The sequence below is a fragment of the Capra hircus genome, chromosome 22 (assembly GCF_001704415.2).
Source record: "Capra hircus breed San Clemente chromosome 22, ASM170441v1, whole genome shotgun sequence".
Classification (NCBI taxonomy): Eukaryota; Metazoa; Chordata; class Mammalia; order Artiodactyla; family Bovidae; genus Capra; species Capra hircus.
In genome coordinates this window covers 49,704,101-49,729,125 of record NC_030829.1, presented here as the reverse complement: position 1 = coordinate 49,729,125, position 25,025 = coordinate 49,704,101, and the positions used below count along the sequence as shown (strand labels likewise).

General features: G+C 38.2%; 1 protein-coding gene across 7 annotated transcripts in view; it reads left to right on the top strand.

Annotated features, from left to right (window-relative positions):
- The window catches only part of DOCK3 (dedicator of cytokinesis 3), a 301,031-nt gene that overhangs the window by 36,658 nt on the left and 239,348 nt on the right, over positions 1–25,025 (top strand). For all 7 annotated transcript variants that reach the window (XM_018038221.1, XM_018038220.1, XM_018038222.1 and 4 more), the window contains exons 3-4: positions 9,858–9,898; positions 13,020–13,075. In XM_018038221.1, the coding sequence (XP_017893710.1) occupies positions 9,858–9,898; positions 13,020–13,075 (97 nt within the window). The remainder of the gene's footprint in view (positions 1–9,857; positions 9,899–13,019; positions 13,076–25,025) is intronic.

Genomic DNA, 25,025 nt, shown 5'->3' with positions numbered 1-25,025 from the left:
CCACCAGGGAAGTCTTGAAAATATATACGAAATTGGTAAACTTTTTAGCTAGATTCATCAAGAAAAAGGAGAGAGGGCCCAAATAAATAAAATCAGGGATAAAAAATGGACACCACAGAAATACAATATTATAGTGATTACTATGAAGATTATATGCTAATAAAATGGATTGCATAGAAGAAATGGATAAATTCCTGGAAATGTACAAACTTGCAAGACTGAATCAGAAAGAAATAGAATATATGAAACAGACTGATTACCAGTAATAAAATTAAATCAGTAATAAAAAAACTTCTAACAAACAGAAGTCCAGGATCAGACGGCTTCATAGGTTAATCCTACCAAACATTTCAGTCAGTTTAGTTTAGTCGCTCAGTTGTGTCCGACTCTTTGCGACTCATGAGTTGTAGCACGCCAGGTCCTCCTCTCATCACCAACTCCTGGAGTTCACTCAAACTCACGTCCATTGAGTTGGTGATGCCATCCAGCCATCTCTCCCTCTTCCCTTCTCCTCTTGCCCCCAATCCCTCCCAGCATCAGAGTCTTTTCCAATGAGTCAACTCTTCGCATGAGGTGGCCAAAATACTGGAATTCCAGCTTTAGCATCATTCCTTCCAAAGAACACCAGGGTTGATCTCCTTTAGATGGACTGGTTGGATCTCCTTGCAGTCCAGAGACTCTCAGGAGTCTTCTCCAACACCAGTTCAAAAGCATCAATTCTTCAGCACTCAGCTTTCTTCACAGTGCAACTCTCACATCCATACATGACCAAACATTTAAAGAATGGTTAATACTTTTCCTTTTCAAACTGTTCAGAAAGTTAGTGAGGAAGGAACACTTTCAGACTCATGCTACGAGGCACACCATCATCCTGATAACAAAACCAGATAGCAACCTGATAACACAACACAAATTTACAGACTGATATCATTGATGAATGTAAATGTAAAATCTGCAACAGAATATTATCAAACCAAATATCAAACCAGACTAAATATGTTGAAAGGATCATACATCATGATCAAGTGGGATTTATCCTAGGGATGCAAGGATGGTACAATATCTACAAATCAGTTAGTTAGATATATCACATTATCAAATTTAAAAATAAAATCACATCATCTCAGGAGATGCAGAAAGTGCATTAGACAAGTTCAGCATCTATTTATGACAAGAACTGTCCCTGATAGCTCAGTTGGTAAAAAATCTGCCTGCCCTGGGTCGGGAAGATCTGCTGGAGAAGGGATAGGCTACCCACTCCAGTATTCTTGGGCTTCCCTTGTGGTTCAGCTGGTAAAGAATCCGCCTGCAATGCGGGAGACGTGGGTTCGATCCCTGGATTGGGAAACTCCCCTGGAGAAGGGAAAGGCTACCCACTCAGTATTATGGCCTGGAGAATACCATGGACTGTATAGTCCATGGGGTTACTAAGAGTCAGACACAACTGAGCGACTGTCACTTTTCACTTTTCACTGTCAGCAAAGTAGGCATAGAGGGAACCTACCTCAACATAATAAAGGCCACACATATTAAAACCCACAGCTAACGTTATACTCAGTGGAGAAAATCTGAAGGCTTTTGCTCTAAGATCAGGAATAAGACAAGGAACTTAGTTAGTGGCACAGTGGATTAGAATCTGCCTGCCAATGTAGGGGACATGGGTTCAGTCCCTGGTATGTGAAGACTCCACACGTCACAGAACAACTAAGCCCATGCACCGCAACTACTGAGTATGTACTCTAGAGCCCCACATGCTTCAGCTGCTGAGCCTGCATGCTGCAACTACTAAAGCCCTTGGCCTTTAGCCTGTGCTTTGCAATAAGAGAAGCTACCACAACGAGAAGCCTGTGCATCACAATGAAAAGTAGCTCCCACTTGCTGCAACTAAAGAAAGCCCATGCACAGCAACGAAGGTCCAGTGCAGCCAAAACTAACTAAATTTTAAAATTATAAAAAACGGAATAAGACAAAGATACTCACCACTTTCATTCAACATAATGTTAGAAGTTCTTGTCACAACAATTAGGCAAAAAAGAAAAAAAAAGGCCACACACACACACATAAAAGAAATCCAAATTAAAAAGGAAGTAATAAAACTGTCGCTGTTTGTAGTGACATGATACTGTCAGTTTATATAGAAAACCCCAAAGACTTCACAAAAAAACTGTTATTCAGTAAGTGAATTGTTATTCAAAAGTTGAGTCAGTAATGAATGACCTGGATACAAGCTGAATTTACAGAGGTCTGTTGCATTCATCTGTTTGAACAATGAAGTATCAGAGAAATTAAGAAACAGTCCCATTTATAATTGGATCAGAAAAGTAAATACCTAGGAATAAATCTCACCAAGGCAGCGAAAGACCTGTTCTCTGAAAACTGTAAAACACTGATGAAAGAAATGGTAAACAAGGCAAAAAAATGGAAAGATGCACCGTGCACCATGGATTGGACAAATCAGTATCATTAAAATGCCCATACTGCCCAAGATAGTCTATGGATTCAGTGCAGTCCCTATCAAAATATCCAAAGGCATTTTCACAGAACTAGAACAGATGAACCTAAAATTTGCATGGAATCCAAAAGACCCTTTATATCAGAGCAATGTTGAGAAAGAACAAATCTGGAGGTGTTCATGCTCCCCGGGCTGAAACTGTACTATGAAGATATAATTATCCAAACAGTACGCTGCTGGCACAAAAAACAGACACATGGATCAGTGGAACATGATAGAGAGGCCCCCGAAATAAACATATACTTATATTGTCAATTAATCTGTGACAGAAGAGGCAAGAATATATAGTGGGGAAAAAGACAATCTATTTAATAAATGGTGTTTGGAGAATTGGACTACTTTTCCACACACCATATACAAAAAAAAAATCAAAATCAGTTAATGAAACACTACAAAAATCAAAATATAGGGATTTTAAAATGTAATATGCTCACATGGACAAAGAAAGTTGGCAAGGCTTTGAAGAGTGGAAACTATGACTTAACAGACCCAACATACCTGAATCTCAAGCATGTAGTAGGAGTATCTTGGAAACTACCCTTATTTACACAGCAGATCCTTAAGAGGCATAGAAACTTATAGCACCAGGCATCTTTGGAAATGAGAATAAAAAGTATATAAGTCTTCTCCCTTCAATTCATTTGATGACTGCTCCTTGTTCATCTGGTAGAGGTTTTTAGGTTTATTAGAAAATGAAGGATAAATAGAGCATCTGTGTATTGGGACACTTCATGCACATTTTGTAGGAGATAGGTTATGTATTGAAAACTGGAGGATTAAGTCAAGCCATACCTACTGAATACTGAATATGGAAACTTCTAACCTTCACCTTCCACTTGGCCTTTGAAATCATGGCAGCCAGACTTTTACCTTCCCAAAGAGAAGATTAGAAGACTTTTACCACTTATCTGAACTTGGCATGATGAGAGACCTAAATAAAGATGCTGACTCTGTCAGTTACTGACTTATTGTTGCCTCTAAGTTCAAAACCTGCCCTTTTAGCCCTTCTTGTGATACTGGAGCTGGAAGCTCTGGAAACCACATTATCTTCTTTGACAGCTAGTCTGTGTTAGACTCTGCCAATAAAGGGGCCATTGTAGGGAGACTATTAGGCTGGAGGTTGAAGAAAAGAGTTGATTCTTCTTGTTTTTATTTTATACCACTGGCAAACTGCTCTGAAGACAGTTGGTCCTGCAGTATTCCTTATGTCAGGCAGTGGTCTTGGTTCTGGTGAATGGCCTCTAGCATTTGTCTCTGTGGCAGTGGTTAGCATGTTTTGCAGCAGCCCCACTGTTCCTCAGAGATCTGTATCTTAGCCTTTTGGGACCCTTTCTATAAGTTGTTATTGTTTAGTCGCTAAGTCATGTCCAACTCTTTTGCAACCCCATGGGCTGTAGCCCCCCATGCTACATGGGATTTCCCAGGCAAGAATACTGGGATGGGTGGCCATTTCCTTCTCCGAGGGATCTTCCTGACTCAGGGATGGAACCTGCCTCTCCTGTATTGGCAGGTGGATTCTTTACTGCTGAGCCATCTGGAAAGCCCCACTTGGTGATTACCCTAGAGTTTAAAACATGCATTCTTGACTTACTAGGGTCTACCTTGAAGTTTTACTTATACCACTTCCAGCAGTGCATGAACTTTACAATGATTCAGCTGCATTGACTCCTCTTATTACATTTGTACCACTGTTGTCATATGTTTTCTGTCTGTATTCATTTGTTTGCCCACATTTTTTACCGTTTCCAGTGCTGTTTCTTTCTTTTCATGATTCCGTCTGGGATCACTTTCTTTTTACCGTAAGTACTCCTTTTAGTAATGGTTTTTTAGTGCAGGTTTGCTGCACATTCATTCAACTTTTGTTTATGTGACTCTGTTTTTAAATTTGTCATCATTTTAAAGGGTATATTTTCCCTAGGTGTAGCATTCTAGGTTGATGAATATTTTCTTTTAGCATTTTAAGGATTTACTTCATTAATTTTTGATTTCCATCATTTCTGTTGAAAAGTCACTATATTATTATTATAGGTCTCCTAAAGGTAATGTGACTCTGCCTAGCTCCTTAGCCTCTCAGCTGCTGCAGAAAGCCGGGCTTCTTAGAAATTTCCCCTGAATTACCACTGTAGGAATTGGGCAGTTGCACGAGTGGGTATTGTATCGAGTAGCTCTCAGTGTCAACCTTCTTTCCTTAACTCAATGGGACTTTGATTTTTGCTGAAATGTCCTCATGGAGAAACTCAGCTGATGTCATTCTCTTTTCTCAAGGATTATAGTGTCTCATTACCTTGTCTCGGATAGTTGCTCTCCATTGCTCTTACACAATTGTTTCTCGTATTTTTTCAGGTTTATATTTGTCTAATGCGAAATGTTTTGTCAGTGCTAGAACCAGAAGTTAGTAAATGTATTTTATACATATTTGAATTATAAAAGAGTTTTTAAAATGTCCTATTCAATAGCAGTATTATTGAAACTTGTTTATGGTTCTTTATAAGTTTATGGAGAACCATAAGCTTAAAGGAGCAATAACTCATTTGGGAGTAAAATTTCTCAATTTTTAATGTCCATTTATTTATTGCCAATTATTATCTTTTATACTTACTGCACATAAAGATTTAAAATAGCATTAAATTATTTTGTATGCAAATAATACACAAGGTTATTCTTTAACAGTTTGCAGTGAAATAATAGAGGATTTTTAATGTTGACCTTTTGAATAATTATGTCCCCCAATTTTGGGGCTGAATTCTCTATAAATTTCTTTTTTTTTTTAATATAAGTGGTTGATACTTTCTTCCATGCTTATTAGTTATATAATTGGAAAGAGGATAAAAGAGTTGGATGGGCTGTGAATATTTTTATTGATATACCAAAGAAAAAGTTAGTATTTTTAGAAGATTGTAGATCTTTGTTTTGGTACTTGACTTTACAGTTGGTTCCTTCTCTAAAGTGAACCTCTTTGTGGATCTGCCATTCATAATGAGTGATAACTTTTTAAAATTATTTTAATCACGATATGGAATGAAATAGAAATTGTGCCTGTTATCTACCTGTCTTAATTCAGGGATGAACAACTGTTAGCCCTAGGGTAGGAGTGAGAATGAACACATTTGCCTTGTTTCCCTTTTGTCAGACAGTGAAGAATATGTTATACCTTTGAATAAAAAGTTTGAAACTTCTTATTGAAGGGTAGTCTTTGTTGGACTTCATTTGGTGCTTTTGATCTAGCTTGATTGGTTTGCACCCGGAATCTTTGTAAAGGCCTGCTGATTGTTGACTGTCACATGGCCTGAATTATATAGAGGCTTCATTCTTTTGGGTTAACACTGCTAACACTGTTCTGTAGCCTCTCTGTCAGCAGCAATTGTAGTGGTACTGTTGGCTCTTTTTGATAGTATAGCCTTACTTACATTGGGAAGGGCAATTCACAATCTAAATAATGATGCGTATTTAACAAAGTGGTATTCAGCTGTGTTTTGAGACTATAGATGTGAAAACGCCTGGCACAAGGACAGGTGACCAGTATTTTTTTGTCTATGTGTTTAAATAATTGTAGCTTTCAGATGAATTAATCTTTAATATACATATTTACACACAAGACCCAGAATATTTTCTCTTAATTTGTGTTTCCTTTCTTACTGATTGCTTTTCTAACCTAAAGGTGTTACATTTTTTAAAAGTTTCTTTTTTTTTTTTTAAAGTCAGACGTGAACTGACTCTTTAATTTATACACCAAGTATGTTTATTTATTTATTTATTTTTTTTGTATACTGTCATGTAAGAATTGAATCGCCAGTCCATGTCTGACGTAGGGTGCAGCTTGCTTGGGGCTGGTGCATGGGGATGACCCAGAGAGATGTTGTGGGGAGGGAGGTGGGAGGGAGGTTCATGTTTGGGAACGCATGTAAGAATTAAAGATTTTAATATTTAAAAAAAATAAAAAATTAAAAAAAATTAAAAAAATAAAATAAAATCCATGTAAACTTTATACCTATTAAAAAAAAAATTATACACCAGTTGTGGAAGGTGTAATCATCCAGAGTTAAGCTGACAAATGTAAACACTTACATCTGTCTCATTTCATTCACATGGTAAGTACTCACTGAGCCTTTATTTAGTGGTAGTAAGCACACATACACACACCGGTGTCCTGATTTTCTATTTCTGTGACAATATAGTGTTCTCAGTTCTGTTTTTTTGTACATTAATTGCTTTTAAACGGTATGTAATGCTTTCTCTCAGTTTTATTATCTTTGAAAGTATAGTGAATCCCTAGCTGTCTTTCTAAAATCTAGTGTTTGCTTCCTGCTTTTCAGTCTAATGTGGTCATATATATATATATATATTTTTAATGTGGTTATATTTTATTTAAAAATTATTTTCTGTACTTTTTCCATTTCCTTTGTAGAATAATTGCTTAAATAGAATACACTTTGAGTAACTCCTGCATTAAAATCCCTATAATTTCAGTATAAAATAGGACTTAACATTGCATCTCAATTAGAAATTTTTTCATTTATTACCTTAATTTTTAATCATATTTTAGAAAACAGCATTTTTAGAGACTAAATTTGTAATATTTTAAAGGTAGAATTTTTGGATATACATATTTGAATTGTCTAACTTTACTGGTACAGAATTAAAAATTTTAGGGAAGATGACCATTTAAAATTTATTTATTTATTTGTTTATTTTTTTGACTGTGCTGGGTCTTTGTTCCTGCACATGGGCTTTCTCTAGTTGTGAACGGGGCTACTCTCTAGTGGTGGGGTGTGGACTTCTCGCTGTGGTGGCTTCTTTTGTTGCAGAGCACAGGTTCTCAAGTGCTGGCTCAGCAGTTGTGGTGCATGGGCTTAGTTGCCCTGCAGCACATGGGATCTTTCTGGACTAGGGATCGAACTATGTCCCCTGTGTTGGCAGTTGGATTCTTAACCACTGGACCTACTGGACCACGGGACCGGGGAAGCCCTTTATATCATTATCTGTCCTGTTTAAGGGAGAAAGCGATGGCACCCCACTCCAGTACTCCTGCCTGGAAAATCTCATGGACGGAGGAGCGTGGTAGGCTGCAGTCCATGGGGTCGCTGAGGCTCGGACACGACTGAGCAACTTTACTTTCACTTTTCACTTTTATGCATTGGAGAAGGAAATGGCAACCCACTCCAGTATTCTTGCCTGGAGAATCCCAGGGACGGGGGAGCCTGGTGAGCTGCCGTCTATGGAGTCGTGCAGAGTTGGACAAGACTCAAGTGACTTAGCAGCAGCAGCAGCAGTCCTGTTTAAGATACTGTAAAGTGTCCAGTAGTCATGTATGGATGTGAGAGTTGGATTGTGAAGAAAGCTGAGCGCTGAAGAATTGATGCTTTTGAACTGTGGTGTTGGAGAAGACTCTTGAGAGTCCCTTGGACTGCAAGGAGATCCAACCAGTCCATTCTGAAGGAGATCAACCCTGGGATTTCTTTGCAAGGAATGATGCTAAAGCTGAAACTCTAGTACTGTGGCCACCTCATGCGAAGAGTTGACTCACTGGAAAAGACTCTGATGCTGGGAGGGATTGGGGGCAGGAGGAAAAAGGGATGACAGAGGTTAAGATGGCTGGATGGCATCACCGACTCGATGGACGTGAGTTTGAGTGAACTTTGGGAGTTGGTGATGGACAGGGAGGCCTGGCATGCTGCAGTTCATGGGGTCGCAAAGAGTTGGACATGACTGAGTGACTGAACTGAGCTGAACTGAACTGGAAGTGTCCTGTTGGTAAGGTTATCACTTTAAAAAAACCGAAGATAGTGAGACTTTCAGGTATAAATTGAGTTATTCAAATTTATGATCTCAGGTATTGTACTAAGCAGAAATAAGAGTATTTCTTCTTTTATTGTTTGTTATGATTTCAGGGGAGAAAAAGTTGATTCTTTTCCTCTTAACTTTGTTGTGAGTCTTAAAGGTTAACACATGAAATTAACTCAATTTCAGTGCATGGAATAGTAAGCTCTCTGTTAATATTAGTTATTGTCAACAGTCTCCTCTTTCTTTTTTATTTATATTCCTTCTTTAAATACAACTCTTGGCCTCCTCTTCTATTCACTGGAATTGTTTCCTCTTAAACCCGAGTAGAGAACTATAGCAAAACTCTGAAAATAATAGATTGAATTTGAAGAAAGTTGGCAAAAAAATTTCCTTTCTCTGAAAACTATTTTTATTGTGTAATGGAAACTTTCACTGTTATTACTGTGTATGAATGGTAAGAGAAAATAAATGAAGTGTTGCTGTCAACTTTAGTGGCTGGAAAGCCAAGGAATGAGAGTAGTGTAGTTCAGTGCATGGGAAATTTCAGGGAGACAAGGAGATAGAAAGTCAGGGCTGTACTCTCCTTCAGTTCAGTTCAGTCGCTCAGTCGTGTCCAACTCTTTGCGACCCCATGAATCGCAGCACGCCGGGCCTCCCTCTCCATCACCAACTCCTGGAGTTCGCTCAGACTCACGTCCATTGAGTCAGTGATGCCATCCAGCCATCTCATCCTCTGTCATCCCCTTCTCCTCCTGCCCCCAATCCCTCCCAGCATCAGAGTCTTTTCCAGTGAGTCAACTCTTCGCATGAGGTGGCCAGAGTACTGGAGTTTCAGCTGTAGCATCATTCCTTCCAAAAAAATCCCAGGGCTGATCTCCTTTAGGATGGACTGGTTGGATCTCCTTGCAGTCCAAGGGACTCTCAAGAGTCTTCTCCAACACCGCAGTTCAAAAGCATCAATTCTTCGGCACTCAGCTTTCTTCGCAGTCCAACTCTCACATCCATACATGACCACAGGAAAAACCATAGCCTTGACTAGATGGACCTTAGTCGGCAAAGTAATGTCTCTGCTTTTGAATATGCTATCTAGGTTGGTCATAACTTTTCTTCCAAGGAGTAAGCATCTTTTAATTTCATGGCTGCAGTCACCATCTGCAGTGATTTTGGAGCCCCCCAAAATAAAGTCTGACACTGTTTCCAGTGTTTCCCCATCTATCTCCCATGATATCTGTCACCAAAAAACTATATGATTTTGGGATTTTCTTATCCTGTAATAGTTTCATCTGGGAGTTTTCAAGGAGTTGAATATGTGTCCTCTGAAGTATTTTCCAATTTTTTTTGTCTTTTTCAGTTGAAAGGATGTTGTGTCTTTGATGAAAATTGGGAACGTTATATTTTTTTTGTAAGATTGCTTCTTTTGGAGTAAACTATGCTTAATAAAGGCATAAAGTACCTAAAACTTACTAGAAAGTTTTGCATTAAATAATTATCCTAAAAATACTCATGTTTTTCAGAGAAAATGACAACAATATGATTTTAATATCTTTTGTATGCTTTGTTTTAGGTTGGTATAGGGGAGTTTCAACAAAGAAGCCAAATGTAAAGGTAATAAAAGTTTATTGTTACCTTTTCTAATCTAGAAAGTGGCCTAGTATGTTTGTTTGATATAAAAGCAATCCTTGCTTTCCATCTTTTAATCTTTTACAGTAGCCACACTCATTCTTTCCTTTATAGAACTGTATCAGACTCTTCTCTTTCTCAGCAGTATTACAATGACTTTTTAAAAAGGACAAAATGTGTGTGTGGTAATAGTTGCAAAGCTTATTTTGAAAAAGCCTATTTAGGACATTTAGCATTTTTCCTGAAAATAGTTGACAGCAAGTAAATTGACTTTTTTATAGGCCTATTCCTGTCTAGCCCTGTGATTAGTAAGATGACTTTATTTCTAAAATGAAAAAAACTTTAAAATAATTTTGAATTAGATACGTCTCTGATCATAATGTTCTTGTTAAAATATGAATTTAAAGAAGACTGTTAAGTGCCACATACTAATTTTATGAACTAGATTTGTATGTTTATTCTCTTACCAAGTAACAATAATTTGATCAGGCCAAATATATTTTAGTTGGCAGTTATAATACATGTAGCAGCATTCTTTTCCAGTAATGCATTTGCAAAAACTTACTTTTCTCTATAATATTACTATTTTTTCTTATATATTTCCTGTGGCTTAATATTTAACATATTATGCTTTTTCTTAAATAGAAAACACCAAAATGATCATATATTAATTTTTATTAAAAATTTTCAGAGTTGTATTCATTAATTTCTCAGTAGACTCACTTACTGGTTTTTAAAGTATTATAAGAAGACAGGACCTTCAAACTTTTAATTCCTCATAGCCGGGGCGTCTCATTTTTGTCAGAGTTGACATTTTGGGCTAGATAAATCCTTGTTATTTTATACATTATGAAAAGCTTAGCAAAATATATGACTTCCACTAATTAATATCTCCTCTCAAGTTGGGTCTCTACATTGCTAAAGGCCCTGGGGCTGATGGGTGGGGTGGGAGGTGGTTGGGGTGGTGGTGATAAAATTGCCCCTGGTTAAGAACCCCTGAGATAAAGGAGGCATATATCAAGAATATATAACAGTAATAAATATGTGTACACTGGAAATGGAGCCCCCAAATATATTAAGCAAATAGTAATAGATTTGAAGTGTGAAATAGATACCAAATAATAATAGGGGCCTTCAATACCCCATTTTCTGCACTGAATAGGTCATCCAGACAGAAAATCAACAAGGAAATGTTGGACTTGTGCTATAGTTTAAACCAAATATATCTAATAGACATAATAAAGAATATTTCATATATCAGCAATAAAGTACATGTTTTTCTCAGTTGTAAATCAAACATTCTTCAGACTATGTCATATAACAAGGCTTTAGTAAATTTAAAAAGATTGAAATCACACCATGCATCTTTCCTGACCACAATGGTATGAAACTAGAAATCAACAACAGCAAGAAAACTGGAAAATTCACGTGTATGTAGAAATTAAAGAACACATTCTGAACAACCAGTGGACCAAAGAAGAGGTAAAAAAAATCTTGACACAAATGAAAACAGAAACACAATACCCCAAAACCTATGGGCTACTGCAAAAGCAGTTTAGAGGGAAGTTAATAGTGATAAAAGCCTACAGTAAGAAAAAAAGAAAGATATTAAGTAAACCATCTTACTTTACATCTGAAGAAACTAGAAAAAAGAAGAAACTATGCCCAAATTTAGCAGAGTCAAGAAAATAACAAAAATTAGGGTGGAGATAAATGAAAAAGAGACCAGAAAACACGGGAAAAGGTCAATGAAACTAAAAGCTGTTTCTTTTTAAAGATAAAATTAATTGAGGGAAAAAAAAGACAAGGAGAAATGAAAGAGCAGACATTAAAAATGATACCACAGAAATACAAAGGATTATAAGTGCTATGACAATTGTATCTAACAGATTGAACAGTCTATAAGAAATGGATAAACTCCTAGAAACTTAAAACCTATCCAGAGTGAATCAGGAAAAATAGAAAATCTGAATAGTCCAATAATCAGTAAGGAAATTGAATCAGTAATTATTAAAAACCTCCCAAAAAAGAAATGTTCAAGGCCAGATGACTTCACTGGTGAATACTACTAAACTTTAAAGAATTAACACCAGTCCTTCATGAAAGCTATTCCAAAAATTGAAGAGGAGGGAACACTTCCAGATTTGTTTCACGAGGCTAGCATTACTCTGATATCAAAGTCAGAAAAGGACACTGTAGGAAAAGAAAACTACAGATCATTATCACTGATGAATATAGATGCTAAACTCTCAACAAAATACTACCAGTATGAAACAATCCCATTCATGATAGCGTCAAAACAATCAAATATTTAGAAATAAATATAACCAAGGAGCTGAAAGAGCTGTACACTGAAAACTGTAAAATGCATTACTATAATCTAGCTGCTGATGGGCTTGTGTGGTATAGGTTAAGTTTATTACTGACAGTGGTGTGGGCCAGAGAGTATTAAAAAAAACCAGACCATTTGTGTTTTATTTTGAAGGAAGTTTTATACATCAGGAAAAGGAGTGAAACATTGATTGGAAAATGTAATTGATTTTAAAACAATACATTAAAAAAAATCCTTCTAAGAATTGAAATCAGATTATGGCAGACACCAAAGTGGAAACCATTTGCAAAGAGTAAAAGAAGAAACATTTATAGACGCTCTCAAATTGATTTATTCTTTGTAAATACAAATGTTACCCAGAGTGTGAGAATTCTTTCTCTAACTCAGAGCTGGATAAGCTGTAAATTATTGGTTAGATGATAATGTTGGTTTTGTAGATACATGCCAAGCTCTGTGCATAAGTCTGTACTATCTTAAGTGTGATTTCATGGAATATTTCTAAAACTTAAAAAAAAAAAAGTTTTTGTGGTTGCTTAACACTAGTTTTTCCCCCTTGTGAATAGACTCTGATTGTGAATGACAATGAAATTCCTGTTAAATATAGTTTGTGCAACTTTGTATTCTTAATTAATATGTAAAGTGGCTGCTCCCTGAAGAGATCTACTGTTTTGTTGATAGAGTATTTCCATGCTGAAATCTGACTGTTATTTCAGTCTAAATGAGATGTTAATCACAAATTACTTTTTCTAATAGGAAATCTTATCTCTTTTATAGGGGATCTTTCCTGCAAATTACATTCATTTGAAAAAAGCAATTGTCAGTAATAGGGGGTGAGTAGTTGGCTTTGCTAAACTTATTTATAATTTTTGTTGGCTGCAGAGGAAGACATTTTTCTTTTTGATTCATAGTATAAAATATACTATTGTTATGTTTTCCTGCAAAAATATACTTTATCATATATAATTCTGAGGATATAATTTTATCTTAAAATACTGACAACTTTAATTTCTTTTCCTGTATACTGGAAAGGTAACCTGAGTTGTTATGAATTTCATAGAAACAATTATACATGCAGTATATTTTACAAAATGATGTGTTATTTTGAGAATAGTCTTTGATAGGATAGGAGTTAGTGATAAACCTGTCATTTTGTTTCTGTGTATGAAAAGTGAGGGAGACTTTTAAAATCTTTCCTTTTTTGCAAGTTGAAATTGAAAGAAACTATGGAAATGGCAACAACTCATTCCAGTATTCTTACCTGGAGAATCCAATGGACAGAGTAGCCTGGTGGGCTACAGTCCATAGGGTCACACAGAGTTGGACATGATTGAAGTGACTTAGCACGCATGCACACTTAAAGGCATACCTTAAGGATAAAATGATAGTGTATATAATGGATATATAGTTTGGTCACAAATTATGAAACAAAAGCAATTGGTGAATAAAAGAGAATCAAGATGTAATTATATCAAAATGTTAATATCAATTGCTTTTGCATGTTCAAATTGTGGGTGATTTTAAAAAATTGTTTATTTTTAATGCCTTATTTTAAAAAGTAATATGTATTATTATAGGATTGTGATTTTATTTTAAAAAGTTAAACATCATTTTTTTTTTTCCTTTTATTTATTTATTTATTTATTTATTTATTTTAAATCCTTAATTCTTACATGCGTTCCCAAACATGAACCCCTCTCCCACCTCCCTCCCCATAACATCTCTCTGGGTCATCCCCATGCACCAGCCCCAAGCATGCTGTATCCTGCGTCAGACGTAGACTGGCGATTCAATTCTTCCTTGATAGTATACATGTTAGAATGCCATTCTCCCAAATCATCCCACCCTCTCCCTCTCCCTCTGAGTCCAAAAGTCCGTTATACACATCTGTGTCTTTTTTCCTGTCTTGCATACAGGGTCGTCATTGCCATCTTTCTAAATTCCATATATATGTGTTAGTATACTGTATTGGTGTTTTTCTTTCTGGCTTACTTCACTCTGTATAATCGGCTCCAGTTTCATCCATCTCATCAGAACTGATTCAAATGAATTCTTTTTAACGGCTGAGTAATACTCCATTGTGTATATGTACCACAGCTTTCTTATCCATTCATCTGCTGATGGACATCTAGGTTGTTTCCACGTCCTGGCTATTATAAACAGTGCTGCGATGAACATTGGGGTACATGTGTCTCTTTCAATTCTGGTTTCCTTGGTGTGTATGCCCAGAAGTGGGATTGCTGGGTCATACGGTAGTTCTATTTGCAATTTTTTAAGTAATCTCCACACTGTTCTCCATAGTGGCTGTACTAGTTTGCATTCCCACCAACAGTGTAGGAGGGTTCCCTTTTCTCCACACCCTCTCCAGCATTTATTGCTTGCAGATTTTTGGATCGCAGCCATTCTGACTGGTGTGAAGTGGTACCTCATTGTGGTTTGATTTGCATTTCTCTAATAATGAGTGATGTTGAGCATCTTTTCATGTGTTTGTTAGCCATCCGTATGTCTTCTTTGGAGAAATGTCTATTTATTTCTTTGGCCCATTTTTTGATTGGGTCGTTTATTTTTCTGGAATTGAGCTGCATAAGTTGCTTGTATATATTTGAGATTAGTTGTTTGTCAGTTGCTTCATTTGCTATTATTTTCTCCCATTCAGAAGGCTGTCTTTTCACCTTGCTTATATTTTCCTTTTTGTGCAGAAGCTTTTAATTTTAATTAGATCCCATTTGTTTATTTTTGCTTTTATTTCCAGAATTCTGGGAGGTGGATCATAGAGGATCCTGCTGTGATTTATGTCGGAGTGTGATTTATGTCGGAGAGTGTTTTGCCTATGTTCTCCTCTAGGAGTTTTATAGTTCCTGGTCTTACATTTAGATCTTTAATCCATTTTGAGTTTATTTTTGTGTGCGGTGTTAGAAAGTGATCTAGTTTCATTCTTTTACAAGTGGTTGACCAGTTTTCCCAGCACCACTTGTTAAAGAGATTGTCTTTACTCCATTGTATATTCTTGCCTCCTTTGTCAAAGATAAGGTGTCCATATGTGTGTGGATTTATCCCTGGGCTTTCTATTTTGTTCCATTGATCTATATGTCTGTCTTTGTGCCAGTACCATACTGTCTTGATGACTGTGGCTTTGTAGTAGAGCCTGAAGTCAGGCAAGTTGATTCCTCCAGTTCCATTCTTCTTTCTCAAGATTGCTTTGGCTACTCGAGGTTTTTTGTATTTCCATACAAATCTTGAAATTATTTGTTCTAGTTCTGTGAAAAATATGGCTGGTATCTTGATAGGGATTGCATTGAATTTGTAAATTGCTTTGGGTAGTATACTCATTTTCAGTATATTGATTCTTCTGATCCATGAACATGGTATATTTCTCCATCTATTAGTGTCCTCTTTGATTTCTTTCATCAGTGTTTTATAGTTTTCTATATATAGGTCTTTAGTTTCTTTAGGTAGATATATTCCTAAGTATTTTATTCTTTTCATTGCAATGGTGAATGGAATTGTTTCCTTAATTTCTTTTTCTACTTTCTCATTATTAGTGTATAGGAATGCAAGGGATTTCTGTGTGTTGATTTTATATCCTGCAACTTTACTATATTCATTGATGAGCTCTAGTAATTTTCTGGTGGAGTCTTTAGGGTTTTCCATGTAGAGGATCATGTCATCTGCAAACAGTGAGAGTTTTACTTCTTCTTTTCCAGTTTTGATTCCTTTTATTTCTTTTTCTGCTCTGATTGCTGTGGCCAAAACTTCCAGAACTATGTTGAATAGTAGTGGTGAAAGTGGGCACCCTTGTCTTGTTCCTAACTTTAGGGGAAATGCTTTCAATTTTTCACCATTGAGGATAATGTTTGCTGTGGGTTTGTCATATATAGCTTTTATTAAACATCATTTTAAAGATACTGTTTAACTATGATAGCTTTGGGGACAAGAGATGATGTTTTTGACCAGAGGTTGAGCTAGCATTGGAGTATCCTTCTGGTAAGTTAGGATTTAGTCAGGAAAAGAGAAACTTGTGAGTCATTTTATAAAATAGAATTTAATATAGGGAATTTTAGACACATATTTGGAAAAGACCCTGATACTGAGAAAGACTGAAGGCAGAAGGAGAAGAGGGCAACAGAGGATAAGATGGTTGGATGGCATCACCAATCCAGTGACCATGAACTTGGGGAAACTCCAGGAGATGATGAGGGACAGGCAGGCCTGGAGTTCTGCAGTCCATGGCATCACAGAGAGTTGGACAGGAATTGCTGACTGAACAACAACAACAATAAGAAGTTGGAATAGTGAAAGAAAAAAAAGGAAGAAATACAGGAATAACACAATATAATCACTGCAGTAAAGCATTCTGTACTCTGATGCCTGGGAATACAAAATATAAAGGTTGAAGATACCAGAATCCAGGAACTGTAAATATTTTAGGATATATATCTTAAGAAAAAGTACATTCTCTAACATAATCACAATAATTATGATGCTCAGGAAATATAACATAGATACAATAGTTCAGTTCTGTCACTCAGTCATGTCTGACTCTTTTGAGATCCCATGGACTGTAGCAGCACCCCAGGCTTCCCTGTCCATCACCAACTCCTGGAGCTTGCTCAAACTCATGTCTTTTGAGTTGGTGACGCCATCCAACCATCTCATCCTCTGTTGTTCCCTTCTTCTCATGCCTTCAATCTTTGCCAGTATTGGGGTCTTATTTTAAATGAGTCAGTTCTTCGCTTCAGGTGGCCAAAGTATTGGAGCTTCAGCTTCAGCATCAGTCCTTCCAGTGAATATTCAGGACTGATTTCCTTTAGAATGGACTGGTTGGATCTCCTTGCAGTCCAAGGGATTCTCAAAAGTCTTCTCTAACATCACAGTTCAAAAGCATCAGTTCTTCAGCGCTCAGCTTTCTTTATAGTCCTGCTCTCACATTCATACATGACTGCTGGAAAAACCAAAGCTTTGACTAGATGGACCTTTGTTGGCAAAGTAATGTCTCTGCTTTTTAATATGCTATCTAGGTTGGTTATAGCTTTTCTTCTAAGGAGCAAGCATCTTTTAATGTCATGGCTGCAGTCACCATCCATGGTGATTTTGGAGCCCCCCAAAATAAAGTCTGTCACTGTTTCCATTGTTTCTCCATCTATTTGCCATGAAGTAATGAACAACAAACTGGTTCCAAATAGGAAAAGGAGTATGTCAAGGCTGTATATTGTCACCCTGCTTATTTAACTTCTATGCAGAGTATATCATGAGAAATGCTGGGCTGGAAGAAACACAAGCTGGAATCAAGATTGCCAGGAGAAATATCAATAACCTCAGATATGCAGATGACACCATCCTTATGGCAGAAAGTGAAGAGGAACTAAAAAGCCTCTTGATGAAAGTGAAAGAGGAGAGTGAAAAAGTTGGCTTAAAGCTCAGCATTCAGAAAACAAAGATCATGGCATCTGGTCCCATCACTTCATGGGAAATAGATGGGGAAACAGTGGAAACAGTGTCAGACTTTATTTTTTTGGGCTCCAAAATCACTGCAGATGGTGACTACAGCCATGAAATTAAAGGACGCTTACTCCTTGGAAGAAAAGTTATGACCAACCTAGACAGCATATTGAAAAGCAGAGACATTACTTTGCCAACAAAGGTCCATCTAGTCAAGGCTATGGTTTTTCCTGTGGTCATGTATGGATGTGAGAGTTGGACTGTGAAGAAGGCAGAGCGCCGAAGAATTGATGCTTTTGAACTGTGGTGTTGGATAAGACTCTTGAGGGTCCCTTGGACTGCAAGGAGATCCAACCAGTCCATCCTAACGGAGATCAGCCCTGGGATTTTTTTGGAAGGAATGATGCTACAGCTGAAACTCCAGTACTTTGGCCACCTCATGCGAAGAGTTGACTCACTGGAAAAGACTCTGATGCTGGGAGGAATTGGGGGCAGGAGGAGAAGGGGACGACAGAGGATGAGATGGCTAGATGGCATCACTGACTCGATGGACGTGAGTCTGAGTGAACTCCGGGATTTGGTGATGGACAGGGATGCCTGGCGTGCTGTGATTCATGGGGTTGCAAAGAGTTGGAGATGACTGAGTGACTGAACTGAACTGAACTGTACTGAATGAGACCGGATGCCATGATCTTCTTTTTTTGAATGCTGAGTTTTAAGCAAGCTTTTTTACTTTCCACTTTCACTGTCATCAGGAGGCTCTTTAGTTCTTCCTCACTTTCTGCCATAAGGGTGGTGTCATCTGCATATCTGAGGTTATTGAGGTTATTGATCTCCCACAATCTTGATTCCAGCTTGTGCTTCATCCAGCCCAGCGTTTCTCATGATGTACTCTGCATATAAGTTAAATAAGCAGGGTGACAGTATACAGCCTTGATGTAATCTTTTCTCGATTTGGAACTAGTCTGTTGTTCCATGTCTAGTTCTAACTGTTGCTTCCTGACCTGCATACAAATTTCTCAGGAGGCGTATTCCCATCTCTTGAAGAATTTTCCATAGTTTGTTGTGAGCCACACAGTCAAAGGCTTTGGCATAGTCAATAAAGCAGAAGTAGATGTTTTTCTCAGAGAAGGCAATGGGACCCCACTCCAGTACTCTTGCCTGGAAAATCCCATGGACGGAGGAACTTGGTAGGCTGCAGTCCATGGGGTCGCGAAGAATCAGACACAACTGAGCGACTTCACTTTCACTTTTCACTTTCATGCATTGGAGAAGGAAATGGCAACCCACTCCAGTGTTCTTGCCTGGAGAATCCCAGGGACAGGGGAGCCTGGTGGGCTGCCATCTATGGGGTCTCACAGAGTCGGACACGATTGAAGCGACTTAGCAGCAGCAGCAGATGTTTTTCTGGAACTCTTGATTTTTCAATGATCCAGTGGATGTTGGCAATTTGATCTCTGGTTCCTCTGCTTTTTCTAAATCCAGCTTGAACATCTGAAAATTCACAGTTCACGTACTTTTGAAGCCTGACTTGGAGAATTTTGAGCATTACTTTGCTATCATGCTATAAAATATATAGTCCTAATTCAAATGTCCCTAATCATCCCATGAGTATTCTTTATATCTGTTTTCATTTGGTTAGCTTTTTGGGGGTTGGGTGGGGTATGGTTCAGGATCCAGTCAAGAATTAAATATTATATTTCATCTTTCTCAACAGTTCTCCAGGCTTGGTTTTCGTTTTCCTTTTTATGCCATTGACTTTGTTGAAGTACCCAGGCCAGTTGTTTTGCAAAATGTCCCTCAATTGGTGTTTGTCTGTTTCCTTATGGTTAGATGCGACTTAAGCATCTTAGATAGCAGTACTGTATAGGTGGTGTTGTGGATTAAAATGGTCAGATTTCTCCTGGATATCTTCCCAGTGCTTGGTTAGATCAGCAAGACAGGGACTTAAGGGTCTACCTTAGCAAATATCAACCAGGAATTGAGGGTCTTTCAGTCAGAGAACATGCACTGTGTTTCTATCATGTGCCTTCTTCATTGCCTCCTGCCATACTTGGGAGGGGTATAACTGTACTTTCAGTGCTTTATAGGGTATATCATCTGCTTCTTGAGAAATTTGTGCCATTTTTACTGAAGTACTTGTTGTTTTGTTTGGTTGACAAGGAAGTGAAATTGTTTGAATAATCTTATCTGTGAAAATGTTCTTGTGGGAACTTTAAAATTTTTAATATTTTCTGTTATCTTCCTAAGTGTTTCTTGATACCTGGATTTTCTCATTCATAAAATGATTCAAATATTGTTGCTGTTTTTTATAAAGTTTCACTGAAAAACTTACACATTTGTAGTAAATTACAGAGTTTGAGGGCTGATAAAGAAAAAAGACATGACCATGAGATGGTAGTAGCACATAATGGGCTTTATTTAGGCAGAGCTCTGACAAGTTGCAAAGGCAATTCCATCACAGCAGGAGACCTTTCAGAGACAGGGGTGCCAGGCCACAATGGGAAGGGGAAAAGTATACTTGAACTCTTCGGGGAGAGGACTGCCAGAGAGGGAACTCATTTGTCTAGATCATGTTATTCATTTGCAAGATGGTAAGTCTCTGGTTCAGAGAGCACCTCAGGACAAAAGCAGCTTGGAATCTTTTATAGCCCTAAGGCTTATCTTATCTATGGCTAGCAAACACTGAGTGCAGTTTTGTTAAGTATGTGATGATCAGTGGAGTCCACTGTAAGGAACCTGCCTAATGGTGTTGGCTAATCCACTTGGTGTATGGTACCATATCGAAGTCTCAGGGTTACCCACTGCTACTGGCCAGTTCTGATTCCACAGTTACGGTACTGTTACTGAACTAAACCTTGGTCTGCCCATGTGCAGTAAAGCCAATCTACTAACACCAGATTGTGGTGAAGGAAAGGCAGCATTTATCACAGGGCGCCAAGCAAGAGTCCAGGTAGCAAGTGCCTAAAAGCGCTGAACTACTGGAAGGCTTTCAGAGAAGGGTTTTTAGACAGGGTGAGGGAGGGGGGTTGTGGGGTGTGATCAGTTCATGGATAGTCCCCCGAATGGTTGGTGGTGAGATAATCAGGGGTCAACATCATCAACCTTCTGGTTTCAACCTGTCTGGGTCTGCCTGCTTGTCAGCAGCATGAGGTTAACTTCTTCCATCTGGTAGGGGTTTCAGTCTCTGCAACAAAGGATATGGCTCATATTATTGTCTACAGTGCTTGAGGAGGAACTAAAGGTCCTTGAGTTTGTTTTAAGGCTGAACTATTACTAACTTGTCTTGCTTGACTGTTTTCCTTTATTTCTGTGTTTTTTCACTTGTCTGATTAAATTTACTCTTTGGAATCCCTGGTGGCTCAGAGGTTAAAGCGTCTGCCTGCAATGTGGGAGACCAGGGTTCAATCCCTGGGTCGGGAAGATTACCCTGGAGAAGGAAATGGCAATCCACTCCAGTATTCTTGCCTGGAGAATCCCATGGACGGAGGAACATGGTGGGCTACAGTCCACGGGGTCGCAAAGAGTTGGACACGACTGAGTGACTTCACTTTCTTTAGGAGGCTAAAGGACTCTTGTCTATAAGAGTCAGGCAGAGGACATTGTGGAGTTCAGGGCAGCATTCTGTTCTGGGAAGGCCCTATGGGGTCCTGCTTGGTTCAGTACCCTATCAGTCTTGAGTAAAACTCCATGGAGCTGATCTCAGGAGCAGCTCCTGGACCTTATACCACATTCATCTTGGAATGGCTAGGAAAGGAAGTAGATCAAATTCATGGGACATTGGGGATAGTTGGTATAAGACATTTTTGTGAATTGGGTTGCTCTGCAAGATTACTCATTTGAGTGAGCCAGTCTGAAAGTCTTCAAGCAAGGTAAGAACATCCTCATCACAGTAGAGAAGAAAGGCCTTTTTCTGCTGCAAAAGGAGGTTTAGTAGGAGCAAAACTTAAGGTCTTTTGTGTTATGCAGTGTCTCTATTATCTCTACCATTTTTGTCCAAGTCAGTAACCTGCTTTTTTGTCTTAATATAGATAAAAGGCCATAAATCCAAGTGACCTTGTAATTCAGAAATGATCAGGATCAAAACTAGAGTTTGTTTTTTGGCTATTTGAGCACTGAAGATGAAAGGGAAAACTGCTTTGAACTCTTACACAGAGCATCAGCAAACATTCAGCTTTTGATAGCCCTGATTGCCTGACTAGAGATTATCCTTCCAATTCTATATTATGTTGTTTTTCAGTTGCTAAGTTGTGTCTGACTCTTTGTGATGCCATGGACTGCAACAGGCCAGGCTTCCCTGTCCTCCACTGTATCTTGGAGTTTGCCCAAACTCACATCCATTGTGTCGATGATCCTATCCAACCATCTCATTCTCTGTTGCCCCATTCTCCTCCTACGCTTAATCTTACCCAGCATCAGGGTCTTTTCCAGTGAGTTGGCACTTTGTATCAGGCAGCCAAAGTATTGGAGCTTCAACTTCAGCATCAGTCCTTCCAATGAATGTTCAGGGTTAGTTTCCTTTAGGATTGACTTGTTTGATCTCCTCGCAGTCCAAGGGACCCTCAAGAGTCTTCTCCAGACCACAGTTCGAAAGAATCAATTCTTTAGCACTCAGCCTTTTTTTATGGTCCAACTCTCACATCTGTACATTACTCCTGGAAAAACCATAGCTTTGACTATATGGACCTTTATCAGCAAAGTGATGTCTGTGCTAAAAAGCATATTAAAAAATACACTGTGTAGGTTTGTCATAGGTTTCCTTCCAAGGAGCAAGGCATCTTTTAATTTCATGACTGCAGTCGCTGTGATTTTAGAGCCCAAGAAAATAAAATCTGTCAGTGTTTCCATAGATAGTATGGAGTATGTCAAATTGTCTCATCTATCCATTCATTCCTTGTATGCGCTAGCATATAAAACTCTTACTTGGGAATACAGTTTGAAGGAGAAACAGTGGGTCAGCAGTACCCAGAAGGTCTGTTGCTTTTTGATCATGCAGGCCAAGTTATCTTTTGGTACTTTTTTTTTTTTTAATTTTCTCTTGACCTCATTGGAACTTCCTTTGTAGCTCAGATGGTAAAGAATTTGCCTGCTGTGCAGGAGACCCATGTTCAATCCCTGGGTCAGGAAGATCCCCTGGAGAAGGGAATGGCAACCCATTCCAGTATTCTTGCCTGGAGAACTCCATGGAGAAAGGAGCCTGGTGAACTGCAGTCCATGGGGTAACAAAGAGTCAGATACGATCTCATTGTTGGTCTATTTATCAAACTTCTCTCAACCTAGCTTCAGACTTTACCCCCTAGGACAGAGCTAGAAGACAGTGTTAGACTTTGCTTATAATCATATAGATTTCTGTTGTATGTGTTCTGGCAACCTTGTTATTACCATTACCACACATGGTTGGGGATCTGTGGCCTTGAGGTAATAGATGAGAGAGAAAGAATAGGAAGGGAATCTGTAATGGCATCCAGCTCAAATGGCAAAAAATCTGCTTGCAGTGCGGAAGACCCAGGTTCAGTCCCTGGGTCAGGAAGATCCCCTGAGGAAGGGCATGGCAACCCACTTCAGTATCCTTACCAGGAGAATCCTATGGACAGAGGAGCCTGGTGGGCTATAGTCCATGGGGTTGCAAAGAGTCAGACACGACTGAGCGACTAACATTTTCACTTTCAAAGAAATACTGGGAGAGTTATTGAGAGTCAGTTGTCCAGGAATAGTACAAAGGATGTGATCATCTCAAGGACCATGGAATAGAATTGTGCTTTATACAGCATTAGACAGCTTAGAAAAAGGCAAGCTATGTCCTAACTTGTCACAGCTTGACATGGAAGGAGAAGTGGGGACTTTCTGTGATTACGCTTTACTGCCTGTGTTACTGCAATGCCTTCTAACTGCTCTCCCCACTTGTATTCATGGCCTCCTACAGTTTATTCTCAATACAGCTGCCAAAGCAGTTTTTAAAAATATAAGTGAGATCATGCTACTCTTGTGCTTAAAACCTTTCAATGACTCCCATCTCACTCAGAGCAAAGACCAGAGTTCTTACAAAGCCTTACAAAGTTTTATGATGTGGCTTCTTGTCACCCCTGTGACCTCATCTGCTGTCCCTTTTTCTCAGTTGACTTCAGTTATTTTGGCTTCTTTCCTTTTATTCAAACATGTCAGATATGTTCCTGCCTTAAGGGTTTTGCTCATGATGTTTCCTGTGCTTGAACACTGTGCCTGGTTAACCTTGTTACTTTCTTTAGGTCTTTTCTCAAATCTTCTGTATTTAATTAATTCTGCCTCTTGCCGTTGCCTTACCAACTCAAAACTGGATGCTCCTGTAGAAACGTCTGCCTCTGGAAACTGAATGTACATGCCAACAAGTTGATTTCTTTGTAATCTCTGCTGCTTTGGATAATTGGTTTTCTTTTCTGAGTCTGGGGTGGCTGGAGCTCAGGCCCTGAGCCTGTACTATAATCATAAGGAGTCTGAGAAATCAAGTGTCCATCGTTTTCCACTTGTATCCTGTAAGGCAGCTCTACGTTAGTGTTTTTCTCCAGCACAGAAGGAGAGTTACAATGCAGGACAGCTAAAGAAAAGGAAATCCCAATTTTCTCTAACATTACCACTCTTTTCTTCTGGGATTTATGTTAGGAGAATGTTGGAGTTCTTCTGCCTCATCCCCATATCTCTTAAGTACTCATATATATCTTGCTGCTGACTTTCTTTTGACCTCTAACTGGCATGTATCCTTTGTGTTGAGGGTTGTTTTTTTTTTCCCCCTACTTCTGGTACTTTTTATCATTTAAAAAAATCGTGGTAAACTGTGTGTAAAATTTAGCATTTTGACCATTTTAAAGTGTACAGTCTGATGGCATTAAGTACATTCACAGTGCTGTCCAGACCTTCATCAGTATTCAACCCCAGAACTTTTCCCTCATCCCAAACAGAAAGTCTGTGCCCTTTAAACAGTAACCCTCTATTCCTTCTTTCCCTCAGCCCCTGGTAACCTTTCTTTTGCTATCTGTCTGTATATAAGTGGAATCATTCAATATTTGTTCTTTTGTGTCTGTTTTATTTCACTTGGCTTAGTGTTTTCAAACCTCATCCACATTGTAGCATCTATGAAAATTTCATTCCTTTTAAAGATTGAATAGTATTCCATTATCTATTTATAATTTCAGTATTCCACTTGGCCATAGATGGATATTTTGACTGTTTTTCATTTGCAAAATTCTTGCTTGGTTGTTTTGCATATCTGTTGACTCTTGGTTTATTTATGTTTGCTTTTATTTCATACTTTTGTTTTTTTTTTAAATGGAAGTTACTCATGTCACTAAGCATTGCAAATATTTAAAAATG